At 44.2% G+C, this 17,884-nt stretch overlaps 1 protein-coding gene across 1 annotated transcript in view; it reads right to left on the reverse strand.

The window, feature by feature from the left end:
• LOC147022004 (LIM and SH3 domain protein 1-like) overlaps window positions 1–17,629 on the reverse strand; it is a 49,953-nt gene extending 32,324 nt beyond the window's left edge. The window contains exons 1-3 of the mRNA XM_085892536.1: window positions 17,331–17,629; window positions 16,732–16,826; window positions 9,110–9,194 (exon numbers count right to left, since the gene is read on the reverse strand). Of these exons, the coding sequence (XP_085748662.1) occupies window positions 9,110–9,194; window positions 16,732–16,826; window positions 17,331–17,399 (249 nt within the window). The 5' untranslated portion in view covers window positions 17,400–17,629. The remainder of the gene's footprint in view (window positions 1–9,109; window positions 9,195–16,731; window positions 16,827–17,330) is intronic.
• Window positions 17,630–17,884: the final 255 nt, after the last annotated feature.

Genomic DNA, 17,884 nt, shown 5'->3' on the forward strand with positions numbered 1-17,884 from the left:
GTAGTGAGTTATGTATTATAAGTGAGAGTTGATATAGACAGCAGTGAGTTATGTATTATAAGTGAGAGTTGATACAGACAGTAGTGAGCTATGTATTATAAGTGAGAGTTGATGGACAGACAGCAGTGAGCTATGTATTATAAGTGAGAGTTGATGGACAGACAGCAGTGAGCTATGTATAAGTGAGAGTTGATGGACAGACAGTAGTGAGCTATGTATTATAAGTGAGAGTTGATGGACAGACAGCAGTGAGCTATGTATTATAAGTGAGAGTTGATATAGACAGCAGTGAGCTATGTATTATAAGTGAGAGTTGATATAGACAGCAGTGAGCTATGTATTATAAGTGAGAGTTGATATAGACAGCAGTGAGTTATGTATCATAAGTGAGTTGATATAGACAGTAGTGAGCTATGTATTATAAGTGAGAGTTGATAGACAGACAGCAGTGAGCTATGTATTATAATTGAGAGTTGATATAGACAGTAGTGAGCTATGTATTATAAGTGAGAGTTGATAGACAGACAGCAGTGAGCTATGTATTATAATTGAGAGTTGATATAGACAGTAGTGAGCTATGTATTATAAGTGAGAGTTGATAGACAGATAGCATTGAGCTATGTATTATAATCGAGAGTTGATATAGACAGTAGTGAGCTATGTATTATAAGTGAGAGTTGATAGACAGACAGCAGTGAGCTATGTATTATAATTGAGAGTTGATATAGACAGCAGTGAGCTATGTAATTAGGTGAGAGTTTACAGAGACAGTAGTGGACTGTGAGTGAGTGTTGACGACCGAGAGACTAGCGTGTTATATGTGATGAGACCAGCGCAGTAGAAAGCGGTTTAGACAAAGCTACGTGTATTTGCACGACTTGAGAAATGTCATAAACAGTTACAGCAAAGATATAAATAGCCCATACACCCATAAAGTTACACATTCTCAAGTAATCGTAATTGTTTACAAAAAACTAATATGGGAATTCATTCAAAATCCGCGATATTTCGTCGAATATTTCTGCTAATTTACCCCGATAGGGTACGAGGTGTTATTGCTATTCAGTGGTTTGAGTATTTTTTTATTTCGCGGGTGTGCCCCTTGAACTGGCAGCAGACATTTATAGAATGTAGTCGATTTGCAATATGATTATATCCTGTATTGATAGTTGACTAGAGATGATGTGCTATGCCTTTTGATTACCCGAGTGGTTCTCCCACAGAAAACGTCTGACATGGGACATTTCGTGTCACCCCAACGATTCTCAATTGGCACAATATAGTGATCGAGAGCACCTGCTCAGGGGCGGGCGTCTGCCAGGGAGTGTCCACCACTCAAAACGTCTGTCCTGGGTCATTTCATACTCAGGGAAACCCAGACTATGATTCTGAATTGGTTTCAGCCAGTACCTAGAATATATGATCAAGACCCCTTTTTAGGGGTCACAAAAGTGGTTCCTTTAAGGGCGTCTGCCGGGGGGTTTCCACCACTCAAAACGTCTGTCCTGGGTCATTTCATACTCAGGGGAACCCAGACTATGATTCTGAATTGGTTTCAGCCGGTACCTAGAAAACATGATCGAGACCCTTTTTCAGGGTCCCTTTAAGGGCATCTGCCGGGGGGTTTCCACCACTCAAAACGTCTGTCACGTGCCACTTCATATTCATGGAATCATAACGCACGATTCTGAATTGGTTTCAGCCAGTACCTAGAATACATGATCTAGACCCTTTTTCAGGGGTCACTATAAAGGCCCTGGGGGCCACACCCACCTACCAGATCCTGGTAGACTGTCAATTTGAGAGTTAGTGATGTGGGTCCCAACATCCCATGGGGTGCACCATTGGTACCTCGTTCACATGGGTTCGATGCCCCTGGCTGCGGGTCTATAACCTCATGGTTCACATCTGACTGATGGTTCAGAATCCAAAGCACTCAGAGCATCTTATCCGAGTCTACATTTCTCACCCTGATGTCCATTTGGAGCAGGTCTGGAATAGCCTTCAAGAAAGATTTGGCAGTGATGAAGCAGTTACACAATCATTGCTAAACAAGCTGGAACTTTTGCCTCAAGTCTCTCCTCATGACTGCAAAACGTTGCTCAGTTTTGCGACACCATCAAAGAAATAGAGGCCACCAAAAATGATGGTTCCCTTCCTAGACTTGCAGATTTGGATAGATTTCTGCTTCTCAAACCAATCATCGTGAAGCTTCCACCTGACCTCGTGGATCGATAAAGGATGGAGGCCTTCAAGTATAACGAAACCCACAATGTCACTTTTCCACCATTTTCGATGCCCGCGTCCTTCATTCGGCGCAATGCAAAGATTCAAAATGGCCTCAGTCTGATTGTTTCCTCAGGATATGATGATGGATCATGTTCTTCAGCGAAGGTGAAAGCTCCCCTCACTTGTGATACTCGTCCAAGGGTCAGAGTAAACAAGACCGAGGTCACGGGTGAATTGCTGCCACAGATTGTCCAGCAACCAAATGCAGCAGTCATGTCACCTTCTGAAAATCAGCACACTCATCGTTAAATGGATGATCCACAACAATCCTGCGCTATTCACAGGACCAAACATCCTCTTGAGCATTGCAGAACAAAGCAAAAACATTGCAATGCAGACTCATCCTTCTTAACCAATTGAAAATATGTATCAGATGTGCTCTGTCAACTAACCATTCAGCCAGGGAGTGTCAAGTAAAATTGCGTTTTTCTTAGCGCGACAGCACCAGGCATTGCTCAGCACTTCATTATGCCAGCTGCGCTACCCTCGACAGAGCAGCAGGGAGGCAATATACAAGGGGCTCTTCGAACCCTGAGAGAATGTTGGATGGGCTTCGAAAGCATGGTGAGGAGCGAAAAATCTGTCTTGTGAAGATATTCATCACTGGTAATCCTGAAAACTTATGCCGTGTTGGATGACCAGTCAAATCAGTCTCTGGGCAACAGAAACTCTGACTACTTTAACGTGCCAAATAATCTAGTCCCCAATGAACTCAAAACCTGCTCTGCAACTATGGCAGTCTTTGGTAGGCATGTCAGGAATCTAGTCATTGAATATTTCAATGGAACCGTCCAAGTGCTGCTCCCGGAGCCAACCAAGTGTAATGCTAGTTCTTGCAATTCCTTCGAGATTCCAACACCGGAGGTCGCAAGGCTCCACTCACAGATACGTCCTATTGCTGAAATGTTTCCCGAACCTGACCCAGAAGCGACTATCTTTCTGTTAATTGGACGAGATGCTCCTCAGCTGCAGGTGGTCAGAGCATCTCAGAATGGACCACCTAATGCTCTGTGGGCACAGTGTATGGACCTTGGATGGTTGATAATTGGCGATATATGTCTGGACGGCATCTCAAGTCCTGAGCAAGTGGAGGCCCATCGCACTCACATTCCTGGCAATGGAAACCATCAGATTGCTTACCATGCACTAATCGAGTCACCGTCAAGGACGTTATCCTGCCACATCATCACATACCTTCAGGTCAGCTCTTTGGGAGATCCTGTGACCACAGAGCCTAGGACGACGGGGTCAGCAGACACGTACATCAGTGAACAAGGAGTGATAAGTCGGGTCGCTCCAGAGAAAACAACTATTTTTTCACGATTATAGAGGACAGATTAATCATGAATGACAATGGCAATTGGGTGGCTCCGTTCCCCTTCAGAGACGATGTAAAAATTCCAATCGACCCCTTGCAATCAACCACTTAAAGTCCCTTTGCAAGCTTCTGGATAAGAAACTAGCCCTTAAACAGCAGTCCGTGGACTTCATGGCTAAACCTTTCCAAAGGACATGCTGAGCCTCTTGAAGCAGGAACAGAAACAAAATGACCATGATGGTATCTTCCTCATTTTGCTGTATTCTCTATCCACGTGAAGCTGAAAACATTCGTGTAGTGTTCGATGGCAGTGCTACCTATATGAATGTCTAGCTAAATAAGGTACGACTTCCTGGTCCAGACCTCTTCAGTAGTCTCTTTGGGGTATTAGTACGCTTCAGACAGTAACCCATCGCCATCATGGCCGAAGTAGAGCAAATGTTTCATCGTTTTTATGTGCTTGAGAATCACCGAGACCTTCTGCGATTTCTCGGGGATTCCTAACTACCCAATCAACCCACTTTGTCTGCTGTAGAGTTGGTTAACGATCTGGAGTTCAGTTGCATTGCTGTATTAGCGACCAAGCACAAATGTTCATTGGGAACATAACGGTTCACACATTTCTCGAAGTAGAAGTTGTCCCCCCTCCTTCCTTCCCCCAAATCTGTCACATATGAGTGGAGTGTGGGAACAAATGATTGGTGTCTGTTGTGGAATCCTAGATGTGATTCACTTGGAGACAAAAGCTTTCCTAACTCACAAGTCTTACTACCTTCCTGGCAGAGGTATTCCCAATTGTCAACGCTCGACCATTTGTACCAGTGTCGAAAGATCCCAATGTGCCAGAAATCTTGACACCAGCGACACTACTTACCATGAAGACAATGCCTCTTCGTGCACCGCCAGGCAATTTCGGTCATCCTCCAGACATCTTCGGCCATCAGTGGCGATGTGTACAGCATTTGGCGAATACCTTCTGATTACGACGGCACAAGGAATATATTCCGACCCTGCAGCAAAGTACATGGTGGCAAGTCAAGAATCACAACCTTTGTGTCAGTGATATCGCTCTGCTGAAGGCAGATGTGCACGGGAACGACTGGCCCTCTGGACATGTGATTAAGACATTGCCAAGCACAGACAGGCGGGTTTGAAAAGTGCAAATCCACACCATGAAGGATGGCAATCTCATATCTACCTGCAACCCGTGAGTGAGGGTGGACTGCTGAAACCAGCAGGGGAAAGAGTGAATTCCTGCATTGTGAACTTCCTATTCTCATGTTATTTTCCACTATGTCCCGATCCATTAGCCATTGTCTGGTTCATGAATTTAGTGACTGCATGTGATCTACTATGTAGTCAGTTTATTTCATTTTTGACAAGCGTTCAACATTATTGATAACATTCAATAACAATTTGACAATGCTTCGAGCCAAGGTGGCAAACCCCAGTTCTCGTTTCACTTTATTATCGTTGCTCAATCAATTGCTGTAGTGGTCGAAATAAAAACCAAGTGAAGAGGGTGATGTAACCAAGTTTGAATGTAAAATGCATATTCATGCTTCGCCCATGTGTGCCGTCACCTCCGCTGCAAGCGGGTGAAAGAGACCCCTCCCCAGTTTGGCGAGATGTATGGTTTTGTGAAAAAGGTATGGTTTTTACCGTCGAACTTGGAGTGTTTATAAATAAAGAAAGTGATTTGAACCTCTGCAAGTGTTGGTTAAACTTCCTGGAGCATTCCTTTACAAGAATCTGGACACATAGGCCGTTCCAGGGTAAACAAGCCTTGTGTTTCAGCCTCATTTTGAGAGATTTCAACAATGAAAGGTTTAGATCCTACAGCATCCAAAGCATATTGTAAAATAAGTGGAAGAATGCTCCTTTCATGGTTGACATTGCAAAAACAAAAAGAAGAAGTTAAAGAGTGTACATTGACAGTGTACCCAGTGTCTCATTGTGCCCCTCCATTCCCCTATCTAAATTTTGCAGTAACAATGAGCATCAATAAGAGAGAAGTTGTTTACAGAGACAACCCTACCTTGTTAGTCCACACAGAAAAGGAAACAGGGATCACTGAATGGTCTGCAAATGCAGCCAAGTGATTTGAACTTCGTATCAATATCAAAAGGACCAGAGGTAATTTTCCAGCAAAATACAAATCTCATCTCTCTTGGTACAACAACTACTGCATGGAGAAAAACCATGAACAAATCTCGGCAATACAAGATCACAGGTGCAGCACAATAATGAAAGATCTACAAAAGTTAAAGGATACCAAGGTATACAATGCTGGCAGCTCTCGTCATACAAACGTTAAAGGATACCATGCTATTGTTGCCATTCTTGGTTCAAGAACCGATATCAATGACATAGAGAGGTTGACTGCAACAAAATTAGGTGGGATGCTCCATGGAACAGGCAGACCAACCGACAGCGATGTCAGAAGGCATTGAGGAAACTGCCACCAGACAAGAGATTCATGTGGCATTTTCTCAGTGTACATTATCCCAATGCCGATCATACCAGCTCATATAGATTCTGGATATGTGTACAACAGCGTAACCGGTAAACGGTGTGTTCTTTTTTGGTCTAAGAGACCATAGACTGTTGCAAGTACGACTTTATTGGTTCACGAAAAAATATTTTCACGAAAGAAATAAGTGACCACTATATTTGTTATTGTTGTGCGTCTGTCTGTCTGTCTGTCTGTCTGTCTGTCTGTCTGTCTGTCTGTCTGTCTGTCTGTCTGTCTGTCTGTCTGTCTGTCTGTCTGTCTGTCTGTCTGTCTGTCTGTCTGTCTGTCTGTCTGTCTGTCTGTCTGTCTGTCTGTCTGTCTGTCTGTCTGTCTGTCTGTCTGTCTGTCTGTCTGTCTGTCTGTCTGTCTGTCTGTCTGTCTGTCTGTCTGTCTGTCTGTCTGTCTGTCTGTCTGTCTGTCTGTCCTGAGCATAGCTCTGTGGGTTTTGATCCGATCCTGACAAAATTTTGGTGGGAGGTTTATATCATGATCTCGTTGTGTTTTCCTGAAAATGGGCGTGGTGCGCCCATTATGGGCGGAGCCACGCCCAAAAAAACATGTTTTTAGTGGTTAGCAGATTTCAATTTGCATCTTCTCCGAGGTGGTTTGTCGAATCTGACAGGGGTTTTGGTATTTGGTTAGCCCAATGGCACCTGCATAGCCCCACAGAGCTCAATTTTTCATTTTCGTCCCAAGGTCAAGGTCACAAGGTCACGAACTCAGAAAATTGCGAATTGTGTTTTTAGGGGGTAGCCAATTTCAATTTTCATCTTCTCCTAGGGGGTTTGTCAAATCTGGCAGGGGTTTCGGTATTTGGTTAGCCCAATGGCACCTGCATAGCCCCACAGAGCTCGATTTTTCATTTTCGTCCCAAGGTCAAGGTCACAAGGTCACGAACTTAGAAAATTGCTAATTTTGACATAAAAATCCATCTTCTCCGAGGGGTTTGTCGAATCTGGCAGGGTTTCGGTATTTGGTTAGCCCAATGGCACCTGCAAAGCCCCACGGAGCTCGATTTTTCATTTTCGTCCTAAGGTCACGAACTTAGAAAATTGCGATTTTGACATAAAAATCCATCTTCTCCGAGGGGTTTGTCGAATCTGGCAGGGGTTTCGGTATTTGGTTAGCCCAATGGCACCTGCATAGCCCCACGGAGCTCGATTTTTCATCCCAAGGTCAAGGTCACAAGGTCAAGGTCACGAACTTAGAAAATTTCGAATTTTGACATAAAAAAAATCATACGACCGCCCAAACTTTGAGAGCTAGGATGACAATATTTTTATGCATAATCTTGAGGTCATTCCCCACCTCAAGTCTTCAAAACCATTTTTCTCTATCTCGAATGCCTTGCCCGTGGCACCCCCTTCAAGTTTGTTTTTACGCTGATTTCATCAAAGTATGGATAATCCGAGGAGTGTGAAATGCCATATAGCCTATATGACGTCATATTGTTCCTGGAATGTTCCAGAGGAAGTTTTGCACCAAAGGTCATAATCCTTGACCTTTGACCTTTAAAGTTCACAAAGGTCAAATTTTCAAAGTTGTGGGAATCGAACCGGGTTTTCGACCTTCTGCGACGAACTAACTCCATTAAGCTATAGCACGTATCCTGTTTCCTTATTTTAATGTCCACAACATTGTTTTGTGACCTTTAAAGGTTATGCAAAGGTCAAATTTTTTTAAGTTCTTGAACGAAACCAGGTTTTCGACATTTTGCAGCTAATAACCTGTCACTCGTACCACATGATGTTGATCATTTTTATAACTTGGTCAAACATTATCACAGGTGTCTCATCCTTGATTTCTGAAACAATCTACATCGTCAAATACCGCTCATGAACCATCGTAGTCTTCAGACTTGTTTTTATTATTATTTAAACTTCTTCCTCACTGCAGCCCCATGTTCCATCCCTTCATTCGATTTTACCTCCTCCCATTTCCCCTTCCAATTTTCTTCTTCACCTTTTTATTTCCCACATCACCTCATTTCTGATATATGTTGTGCATGCGCGCACACAAGCACGCACGCACTCATGACCCCCTACCCTTGGGATATGTAATAAATATATGGCTACCAAACGACATAGTACACAAGTGATACAAAGCCTGTGTAATACAATTAACAGGAACTCGTATCAATTCAAAAGAGATGGCATGGTTAATCACAAGTTATGCCTGTACTACGTTCATGAAGAATACAAGTGACTAGCTGAAGTAGCCCATGGAAATTCAATGAAATATGCGTTTCAATCTTTCCTGCATGACAAATTGGGGAATGTTGGCCTTATTGTTTATTATGAATCACCAATCTTGAGCATGGCAATATGTGCTTGGACCGCTTTCCCTTCTTTTTATTAAATTTTGTTTTTTTTAAATGCAACAAATCACTACAACCTCAACATACGATCTTCACAAAACACATTACGTGATAGCTCCTGGCTCGATGAGCGGGATTTGAACTCGGGACCCTAGGATCCACCCTAACCATTAAGCCAACACCAGGCAACCATTAAGCCAAAGCCTGCCACCCGAACCATTAGCACAAGGTCTGAAGACCAATTATCTTATTTTAATCAATTTTATTCTTTTTATCCAAACATGGCCCTCCTCAACCTTCCTCCGGATGAAAGAGGAGGCCATGCAAAGTTTGGTTGCACTGGTTCTTGCAGGGTCTGAATGCATAAATGAACAAACAAATGAACAAACACAAACAAACTTTCTTCTATATATATATTAGATAAGTAACAAATTCCATTGACAACATAATTTTGACAAGAATGCCATTTCAGAGACGCAAAATAAACAAAATCAATTTGAACAGAACTTTTAGCCACACTTAATAATCCTTGCTCATGGTCTGGTACAATCAGAGGATTTTGTTAACAGATCGATGCTGAACAGGATAAGTGAAATTGCTAAAAATAAATCTATTTTTTTTTTAAATCACAACCTAAAAAGCAATTTGTATGAATATTTATCGCATTCACCTGGCTCTGCAGTTTGCTCTGCTCCCGAAGCCGAATATTTTCTGGAGTGTCAGCTACAGTCGTAAAGGACTGCTTTGGATAATGGCTGCAAGCAAAACACAGAGAGGAATTGCTTAATGACAACAACAATATTGCAGGAAACAACAAAATTCCTTGTGGATGAATGCAGGTACAAAAGGACTGTGAAGGACAAACAAAGCATGGTACAGAAATCAAAAAGTACAAACTCAAAAAACAAGCGTCTTTAAACAAAGCCAATGCAATTTGTAAAGCAAAAGCGGACTTCAAAAATAAACTGGCATCAGAAACCAGACTCAGAGGTGTAATGGTTAGAGCATCCCCTCAGAGAGGGGGAAGGCCGGTGGTTCAAACACCGGCCGAGTCAGGACCTGAAAAAGGGTACTTGCTGCTTCCTTGCTTGATGTTCAGCATTTAACTAGTTAAGAACATGAACAATCCCCATGGGGAGTCGGAAATTCTTCCTAAGGAAATGCCCCGCTGAGTGCGGTGAGAAAAGTGGCGCCATTGTTGTGACGTTGCTGGTACCCAGAGTACCCGGGAAGTGACGGCACTTTCCTTAAGCTCAATGGCTGTGTTTGTCTCGTCAAATAGTCGCGCGCGCGTGTGTGTGTGTGTGTGTGTGTGTGTGTGTGTGTGTGTGTGTGTGTGTGTGTGTGTGTGTGTCTGTGTGTGTGTGTGTGTGTGTGTGTGTGTGTGTGTGTGTGTGTGTGTGTGTGTGTGTGTGTGTGTCAGCTCCACTACAAGCTTTAGATCATGTATAAAAACAAGCAAGTGAAGACAAAGCTGATGAGTTTCTGGAGTTGCATCAAAAGTAAGATGAGAGTGGAAATGGGCAATTGGACATTTAATGAGTTGATGAGATACGAGCCAATAATGACATAGAGAAGGCAAAAACGTTGAACAATTTCTTCAGCTCAGTATTTAATTATTGAGGACCTAACACTGCAGATTCCAGAGTTTGTAGATCGGGCTTTCCATTTGGGCCTCTGAGCACTCTTGTTTCATTGAGATACCATCATCAATATTCTGGATGAGCTAGACCAGATGAAGCCACCAGGACCAGATGATGTCCACATCTGACTGGTGAAAGAAATGAAGCACAACATTACAGCACCATTAATTCAATGATTTCCTCGCAAATGGATATGTAACAACCTCTTGAAAGGCAGCCAATAAAGTTCCGCTCTTCAAGAAAGGTAAGAACGACCCAAACAACGACAGACCAATGAGTGTCACCAGTGTGACCAGCATGGTGATGCAAACCCTGCTAAGGAATGAGATCAGGCATCATATGGCTAACAATCTAATCAGCTAACAGCAACATTGTTTCAGAGAAGGCAGATCCTGTTCATCACAGCTGCAAGAAGTCAGAGAATCAGAAAAGGGACTTGGACAACAATACCAATTTGGACAATCTACCGTGACGATCAGAAAGCCTTCAATGACACACCACACAAACGGCTGCTGAGAAAGGTACACTAATATGGTATTTGAGAGGATTCTATCTTTCATCACCAGGTGGAAGCAAGTGATAGCAAATGGGATATCCTCAAACCTTAAAGATGTCACGAGTGGAATCTCAGAAGGCACCATTCTAGGTCAAGCACTCTTCCTCATATTAATTAATGACCGACCGGAAGTCACCTCAATCACAAGAAGCACAAAACTGTTTGCCGATACCAAATTATACGGACAAGTCGATAACAATCCAGAGTCAATCTCTCTTCAAGACCACTTAAACTGGATAACTATGTGGGCCAAAGTCTGGCAACTTCCATTCAATGCCAACAAGAGTAAAGTGCTGCATCTTGGAAAGATGAACCCCAAGCACAACTACACCATGCCGAAAGTGTCACCTGCGAAAAACACATTTGGAGTGATATTTATGGAGTCAGTGATTTTCTGCAATCATGGAAAAAAGGATGGAATTCATGGAAATTGTGACCTGAAATGGGGAAAAAAAAACAGAATGGAGTAAATTACAGAAAAAAAGGAAGGATTAGGCCCAACTACAAATAATCTATTCACTATATAGTCCAATTTTATGTGCGATTCTTCACAGACACCCTTTCCAACAGCATAATTTTATGAAAAGGAGAAAAACAAATTTGAGGTAGAAGGAATAATGTTTATACCTGGAGTGTGAGCACAGCTAAGGCTCCACTCGCATTAATCATAGCCGCTTCGGATGGGTGTCGCTGTGAATCTCTCAATTGCTGGTGCTAAATAGTTCATAAAATTCCATCCATCAACCTCTGGAGAGCCCAGTCAAAGTGAAATTCGATTTGAAATTCCCCCCACTTTGTCGAAAATATGATCACTGGCAAAAACAAAAATAGGACCACGCCCCCTGAAGGTCACCTGGATCAGAAGCAACAGTCACTCAAACCCCACAACCTCTTTGACCGATATGTTCGTTTAATGCCATGAACAAACTTTGGTACATCACCGGTGATTGAAGGTCGTGGTCAGGTTTTGTCAAAATCATGTGTGGTTTCAGAGAAGAGAGCAAATACCTATTTTGGGTGGTCAGACCCACCCCTCACTCCCCCTCACCACCCGTAGACCCCTTCAATCAGCACAGATTTTGATGCAGTCGATGAGCACTGTCGTTCCGAAAGCAAACAAGAAACTGGCAATCAAACTGCAGTTTCTCATTCCTGAATCAACAAGGATTTGTCTTTACAAAACAAGTGTTCATGCACCACTGGAATATTGTGCTGTACATGCGTTTGGCACCCCATTTGTAGTATGATGCTGTCCAACTGGAGAAGGTCTTCGTACCACATCTGAGGACTAATTCAAACTCGAGTCACCGGAGATATCCGAAGTGCCCAGAAACTCTTGGTCTCCCAATGCAAATTGACCACAGACTGAGAACTGACGATCAACAAAACCGACAAATTCTTCCATAGCCTTGACTAGAGGACATCTGGAATAAGATGGAATAATAAGACGAGAGGCCACAGGCAGTGGCGCCGCGCAGCGGGGGCAGGCAGTGGCGCCGCGCAGCGGGGGCAGGCAGTGGCGCGGCGCAGCGGGGGCAGGCAGTGGCGCCGGCGCAGCGGGGGCAGGCAGTGGCGCCGGCGCAGCGGGGGCAGGCAGTGGCGCCGGCGCAGCGGGGGCAGGCAGTGGCGCCGGCGCAGCGGGGGCAGGCAGTGGCGCCGGCGCAGCGGGGGCAGGCAGTGGCGCCGGCGCAGCGGGGGCAGGCAGTGGCGCCGGCGCAGCGGGGGCAGGCAGTGGCGCCGGCGCAGCGGGGGCAGGCAGTGGCGCCGGCGCAGCGGGGGCAGGCAGTGGCGCCGGCGCAGCGGGGGCAGGCAGTGGCGCCGGCGCAGCGGGGGCAGGCAGTGGCGCCGGCGCAGCGGGGGCAGGCAGTGGCGCCGGCGCAGCAAAAGAGATTGGTAGGAATGAGATTTTGAAGACCGTATTTGTGGGTGATGAGACTATAAAATATGTGGATTATTTATTCAGTAGGGAGGATCGTAGACATAGAGTTCTGTGCAGTTTTGAAGGGGCAGGAGTTAGGTACTTTGAAGGAAGGGTAAATGACATCGTATCGGGTCACAGTTAGAGGAAGTTGGTTGTGGTACACCAAGGAGAAAATGATTTCGGGAAAGCTTACTCAGAGGATTTGAAAAATAGATACAGGATATTGGGTGAGCAGCTGAAAGCAAAGGGTTGTGAGGTAATGTTTTCTGGGATGCTGCCAAGATTAGGAAACAATATAGAAATTATGAGCAGAGCAATAGATGTCAACCAATGGCTAAAAGAATGGTGTGGGGAGGAAGATTTTACATTTAAGAAGCAGTGGGAATCCATCCATCCATTAGGACCATACTCTGTGCAGAGCGTTGGTGCTGCCAAAGCAGTCTCCTTGGCTATTGGGCACAATCCTGGACGGGTCGCAACTCCAACACAGGATACCAGCATGCTGGTACTCATTTTGCCAACCTCGAAAGGATGACAGGCGGAGTCAACCCCACCTGGTATTAATTCAACAGCAGAGGGGGATTTGAACTCAGGATCCTAGGATCCCAAACCCACCACCCTAACCATTAAGCCAACACCAGGCATAGTGGGAATCAATTAGGGGACAAAGGGAGTGTTTCCAGAATAATGGCCGAATGTTAAATTGAAATGGTGCAGCAAGGTTTGCAGTGGGAATTGAGGAAGGAATTCAGGCTTTTTTAGGTTAGCGGAGGGTGGGGAAGCGATTATGAAAGGAACGGATTTAGTAATTGTGATGAGTAAGGCCAGGCAGGAAAAAGTTAAATATATTCTATACCAATGCCAGAAGTTTAAATAATAAGATGGAAGAGCTTGAATCCAAAGTGGATTGCGAGGAGTACGATATAGTTACAGTAAGTGAGACATGGTTGAAGGAGGAGAGTAACTGGAGGACAGGATTAAAAGGCTACAAGGTGTATCGGTATGATATGAAGGAGAGAATAGGAGGAGGAGGAGGAGGAGTAGCAATCTGGATAAACGACAGCATTGCATCAAGAGAAAGGGGTGACGTTACGGAAGGAATAAATGTTGAGGATTCTGTATGGGTAAAAATTAGAGATTGTACAAACAGTAAGATACTGGTAGGATGCTTTCATGGAGCACTTGGTGTGGAGGAGGAGGATGAAGGAGGAGTACATGAAGAATTCAAAAAGGCATGTGGTCAGGGAAGAGTATCGATTATGGGGGATTTTAACGTGCCAGGGATATATTGGGTCCAGGAACAGGGAAAGGGCAGAGCAGATGAGGATTTCCTAGTTTTAGTCCAGGAGTGATTTTTATCCCAGTATGTAGATAAGCCCACGAGGGGGAGTGCAGTGTTAGACCTCCTTTTTAGTAACGATCCCGATATGGTGGAGGAGGTGGAGGTCGGGGAGCATTTTGGAGCAAGTGACCAAAACTTTGTGTGTGCAAAGACTTTGTTAAGGGTTGGAGTTCAGGATAGTAGGGTAAGGCTATTAGATTTCAGGAAGGCAAACTTTGAGGGTATGAGGAAATAATTGGGTGATGTAGATTGGGAGAAGCTAACAATATGACAATCGCATCAGAGAAATGGGAAACCTTCAAGGAACAAATGGGTAGAGTGCAGAGTACGCACATTCCAATGAGGTGTAAAACTAGAAACAGAAAGAGACCAGGGTGGTTGAGCAGTGAGATGAGGAACGCTATTAAGGAGAAGCAGAAGGTATTTATAAGGTTTAAAATAACAGGACGGGTTAGATTTATATCACGATCAGAGTAAACAGAGGCAGGTTTAGAAAATAACTCGGCAAGCCAAAAGAGAGGATGAGAAGGACATGGCTAAGAATATTAAACATTATAGCAAGGCTTTCTTTAAGTATATCGGGGAAAAGAACAGGTTAGGACTAATGTGGGCCCATTGAGGAATAGCATCGGGAGAGTGGTTAGTGATGAAAGTGAGATGGCAGGCTTAGTAAACAGGTATTTTGCTTCAACTTTTACACAAGAACAGTCACGAGAATTGCCAATTGCTGAGAGTATTTATCAAGGAGGTGAGGAAGGGCTTTTACAGAACATCCAGGTTGGAGTGGAGGAAGTAAAGGAACAGCAAGGTAATCTAAGGCTCCGGGTCCAGATAATATGCACCTGAGTATTTATGGAGGTGGCTGAGCAGGTAAGCGAGATGTTAACGGATATTTTCAAGAGCTCACTGGAATCAGGACAGGAATCGGAGGATTGCAGAGTCGCAAATGCAACACCATTATTTAAGAAAGGATCCAGAGAAGAATTGGGAAACTATAGACCTGTTAGTTTGACTTCAGTTGTGGGGAAGATGTTGGAGACATTAAGGACCAGATGAGGAACCATTTAAATAAATACAAACTAATTAAAGGTAGTCAGCATGGGTTTATCAAAGGTTGTTCCTGTTTAACAAATCTTTTAGAGTTCTATGAAGCAGTCCACATTTTTTTGGAGTTCTTTTGGGGTCCACATTGGAGGTTGTTAGCCAAGGTGAGGATTTGTGGAGGGGCTGGGAAGGTAGCTAATTAGATTGCAAACTGGCTTAGTCATAGGAAGCAAAGAGTGGCTGTAAGTGGGAGGATGCCCTGCTGGGAGGATGTAAGTAGTGGAGTAACTCAGGGATGACTATTTATTATTTACATCAACGATTTGGATAATGGGGTAAAGAGTTGGCTTTCCAAATTTGCAGATGACAGAAAGCTTGGAGGTAAGGGAGATAGCAGAGGAGGTGGTGATCAGATACAGGAAAGTATTGACATTTGCATAGATTGGGCAAAAGATTGGCAGATGGAATTTAACCTGAGCAAGTGTAAGGTGTTGGGGATGGGAAAGAACAATGAAAATAGAGATTACAGGATGCAAGGGGTAATTTTGGAGCGTGTCACACAGGAGAAGGATCTGGGGTGGTAATAGATACGGGAGGTAAGGAGGCAGCACAGTGCCACGCAGCTGCAGGTAAAGCAAGTAGGGTTTTTGGTTGTATTCGGAGGGAGATCATTTATAAATCAAAAGAGGTGGTGTTAACATTGTCGAGGAATTTAGTGAGGGCCACATCTAGAACATCGTGTGCAGTTTTGGTCACCACAATTCAGGAAGGACACAGATGTCATAGAGAGGGTTCAGCGCAGGGCTACTCGATCGATTCCGGGCTGAGCTAGATTCAGTTATGAGGAGCGGCTGAAAGAGACAGGGCTTTATTCACTAGAAAGGAGGTGGTTACGAGGAGATATATATGCTGGAGATGTTTAAGATAATGAAGGGTATCGATAAAATAAGTGCAGATGAATTATATTCAACAGAGTAGATGGTGATAGAAGCAGGGACAATCAGCTGAGAGTAAAGAGGAGAGTTAAGACGGTAGTAAGGCAGGGGAGTTTTACTCAGAGAGTAGTTAATGCATGGAATGGCCTCCCTGGAAAGGTAGTGGCAGCAGAAGTAGTTGAGTAGTTTAAACTGGAATTAGATAGGTACTTGGAAGTTATGGAGATAGAGGGGTATAGGGATGTTGGCAGGACTTTTAGGTCGAGTATTGTTGAGCGATTGTGTGCATGTGTGCGGAGTGCTGCTGGTGGGGGTGGTGTCGGTGTTGAGTTTTTATTTTTTTTTTGCATTTTCTCATTTACATCTGGTGTTAATGTGACGCAGGCATGATGAGCTAAATGGTCTCCACCCGTGTCTGAGACAAGAAAAAAAACAGGTCGAGGGGGTCACAACTTCAAGTCAAAGCAATGTCGATTCAAGAAAACAATAATTTGGCAAACCAGTTTCTCTTGGAGGAGAATCAGAGTCCAATTCACGAAACCTTCACAAGTCGTGACCAACAGCCCATCAATGAATGCCTTAAAAAAACAGACAAGACTGCAATGCCATTGGAGAACGAACATTCCACATTTCATCTGGACCTGAACTTTAACCGTCCAAGCTCAGCACATGCAGAGATTGCAAATCGCCCGTATATTTAAAAAGGTATCAGTTGCGTTTGAAAACAAACAATGAAAACAACAACACAAACAACACGGGCTGGTGGTACGAGTGAAACAATGACATCAGACTCCAAACACGTCTCGGTCAACATGAACATGACACCATCGACCCCGTTACGTCGACCATACCTGTTACAGTAGGGTTTTTTGGAAAAACCCTTATAGTTCTTCAAGTTCAGCTTCAAGTTGCACACCTCGCATGAAAAGCAGCTTTTGTGCCAAACCTACGGACGGAGGACAAATACCAACTGGCGATATTCTGTATGTGTGTTTGGAAATAAATAAATAATTAAATTAAATAAATTAATATATCAGCGATCGTGCGAAAGGTATATTCTATTATTTGCAACTCGAAAAGGCAGCACACGTTAAAGACGAGGCTCCAAAAACAACAAAACCGGTGCATCGCAGCAAAGTTTGGAAGTTCGCGTCGCGACACGAAGTTTGGAAGTTCGCGTCGCGACACGAAGTTTGGAAGTTCGCGTCGCGACACGAAGTTTGGAAGTTCGCGTCGCGACACGAAGTTTGGAAGTTCGCGTCGCGACACGAAGTTTGGAAGTTCGCGTCGCGAGGCGAAGTTTGGAAGTTCGCGAGACGAAGTTTGGAAGTTCGCGAGACGAAGTTTGGAAGTTCGCGAGACGAAGTTTGAAAGTTCGCGTCGCGAGGCGAACTCGCGCGTCCCCTGCGAGAGGTGGTAGGGCGTCGGCTCGCTCGCTCACACCACGTACCGAATCCAGGCAACTGAGCTTCTCCATCGGGTACGTCGGCTTGTTGCACCTGGCGCATAGCGGATTCATTGTTCGACGATTGGGTACAAAGAACCTTGTGGTCGCAAGTCTCGTCCGCCGTCGTTCGGAGGAGGAGGACTTTCCCCTCGCACGGACGCACGCACGCACGCAGCGCGTAAACTTTTATGAACAAAAGTCGTCGCTGACGTGTGGAGTTCACGGGAAGTATCCGCCTTCCTGTCGGAAGCGAATAAAACTGATCAATGATGATGTCTCGTAACGATGCCTGAGATTCCTTATTTCGACTTTCAACATGACGGTAATTAATATAGATGATTATTAATAATAATGATAATAATAATAAAAAAACAAAAGGATCACTCGGAGTCGAAGGACGTAATTGGAATTCCGCTTTGTTGATCGTTAAACAAAAGTTTATTGTATCAAACAAAAGTCATATTTGGCTTTATTATAGTCATGTTGAAGTCGATGACGTACACGTGTCCACAGGACCGGCTGTACAGCTTACACCGCTCGAATTTTAACCGCAATAG

This window comes from Eptatretus burgeri, chromosome 8, assembly GCF_056783735.1.
Source record: "Eptatretus burgeri isolate ZD-2024b chromosome 8, Ebu_testis_v1, whole genome shotgun sequence".
Lineage (NCBI taxonomy): Eukaryota > Metazoa > Chordata > Myxini > Myxiniformes > Myxinidae > Eptatretus > Eptatretus burgeri.